The 2,008-nt window shown below is 41.0% G+C and overlaps 1 protein-coding gene across 1 annotated transcript; it reads left to right on the top strand.

Annotated features, from left to right (window-relative positions):
* Positions 1-562: 562 nt before the first annotated feature.
* On the top strand, positions 563-1,573 carry LOC129081569 (vomeronasal type-1 receptor 4-like). Its single transcript, XM_054587233.1, has one exon. It carries the CDS (start codon positions 632-634, stop codon positions 1,571-1,573), a length of 942 nt encoding a protein of 313 aa, XP_054443208.1. The 5' UTR covers positions 563-631.
* The last annotated feature ends 435 nt before the right edge of the window (positions 1,574-2,008 follow it).

Genomic DNA, 2,008 nt, shown 5'->3' with positions numbered 1-2,008 from the left:
TAAGACAAATATAACCTTATAAATTTCAGTCATCACCTTCAGGCTTAGATGTATCTGGTCGTAGTCTGCTTCCTTAAGTAGGGTATAATACCAGTCCAGAAAAATATACCTTTTTAATATAATATACAGGTTTTTCCCTTACCAGATATTTTACATGTAGCCTTATTGCTAATCATTCTATTTAACCTAGATCTTAATAAGTATTTATATAATCTGGAAGTAGCAATAGTTTTGATTGCACTGTACATTGTTTCTCAGGCACAACACTTTTCTGTCCCATGGTTCTGGCAATTCGTGGATTCTTACTCCTGTTCCTGGAATAAAATCTAATGAGTGTTTCTGTGACCACCCTGATTTTGCTGGCATTGTGAACTGATGAGAGACAAAAAAAGATATGACAGGTATGAAATCTATAGTAATGAATATTTAAAAATTTTTCCTTAATGATAACATTGAACCCTTGGAAGATAGTAAACGACAGGAAAACTGTAACTCAGTATTTCAATTCGAAAGTTGTTAACTGGAGAATATCGGGGTTTCAGCTACCAGGATCCTTGTGGCTTCTGCCTCCTATTCCCATGCAGAGTCCTCTAGTTGAGAAGACAAAGATCAGGCCCTGAGATCACACAGCATGGCCACCAGGGATTTGGCTATAGGAATGGTCCTGCTACTACACACCGCAGTCGGAGGTTTGGGGAATTTCTCTCTGCTTTACCATTATCTCTTCCTTTACTTCACTGGGTACCGACTGAAGCCCACAGATTTGATTGTCAACAACCTGACTGTGGCCAACATTTCAGTTCTGTTTTCTAGTGGAGTCTCCCATACCATGTCATCTTTTGGGTGGTATCATCATCTCAGTGATTTTGGATGCAGACTTATTTACTATGTCCGTGGAGTGGGCAGGGGTGTGTCCATCGGCACCACCTGCCTTCTCAGCGTCATCCAAGCGATCACCATCAGCCCCAGCAACTCCAGGTGGGCAGAGCTTAAACATAAAGCTCCCAAGTACATTGTCCCTTTAATTTTTCTGTACTGGATCCTGCAACTGTTGGTAAATGTTGTTTTTCTTATATTCCTGTCTAGCAATTTGAGCCACAAAAATATCACAAATACAAAAAGGTTTGGGTACTGTTCATCTGTTCGTCATGATGAGACGATGGACTCATTGTATGCAGCCTTGTTAACATCCCCTGATTTTTTATGCTTTGTGCTCATGCTCTGGGCCAGCGGCTCCATGGTCTTCATCCTGTACAGACACAAGCAGAGGGTCCAACACATGCACAGGACCCACCTCTTTTCTCAGTCTTCGCCTGAGTCCAGGGCTACAAAAACCATTCTTCTCCTGGTGAGCACATTTGTCTTTTTGAACACCCTCTCCTCCATCTTTCATATTGCTTTATCTATTTTAAATAATCCCAACTGGTTCATTTTGAATACCACTTCTGTACTCTCTCTGAGTTTCCCAACTGTCAGCCCTTTCCTGATCCTGAGCCGTGACTCCACTGTCTCCAGGGTCAGCTTTGCCTGGCTAAGGAATGTCAAATCCCCTAGTATTATGAGAATTATGTAAGTTGTATGTTTATGCACAATGTTCACTTGTTAATTCACTCATCCCTCTCAGAGTTAGAAGTCCCTTTATGAGTATGTTGCCTTAAAATGGTACACAGGTCATGCTGAGCACCCTCTTCAGAGTAAATAATAATTTATAAATAATAATTTGAATGAAATATCATATAACTGCCTTGTAAATACATGTGTGCTTGAATTATTTCTAAAGTTTGCCACGGAAGAGTTCTGAATTGATGCAGTACTAACTGTCAGGTCTTGAAACAACCTGGATACTATAGGGCAGCCTTCAAGTGTGTAACTTGAATCTATCAAACAATTTTGAAGAAAGAGCAAGGCAGGGAATTGTAAGAAAAGGTACATGAAGCGGGACAGCAGGTAGCAGGTCACTGCTGAACCCGAAGCCATTGGTGCTGGAGGGAAATTCGTCCATGAGGAA

This window comes from Pteronotus mesoamericanus, unplaced genomic scaffold (assembly GCF_021234165.1).
Source record: "Pteronotus mesoamericanus isolate MK-2021 breed Mesoamerican mustached bat unplaced genomic scaffold, CSHL_Meso_final scaffold_1135, whole genome shotgun sequence".
NCBI lineage: Eukaryota > Metazoa > Chordata > Mammalia > Chiroptera > Mormoopidae > Pteronotus > Pteronotus mesoamericanus.
The sequence above is the reverse complement of the archived record's forward strand: the minus strand, read 5'-3'. Positions and strand labels throughout refer to the sequence as shown.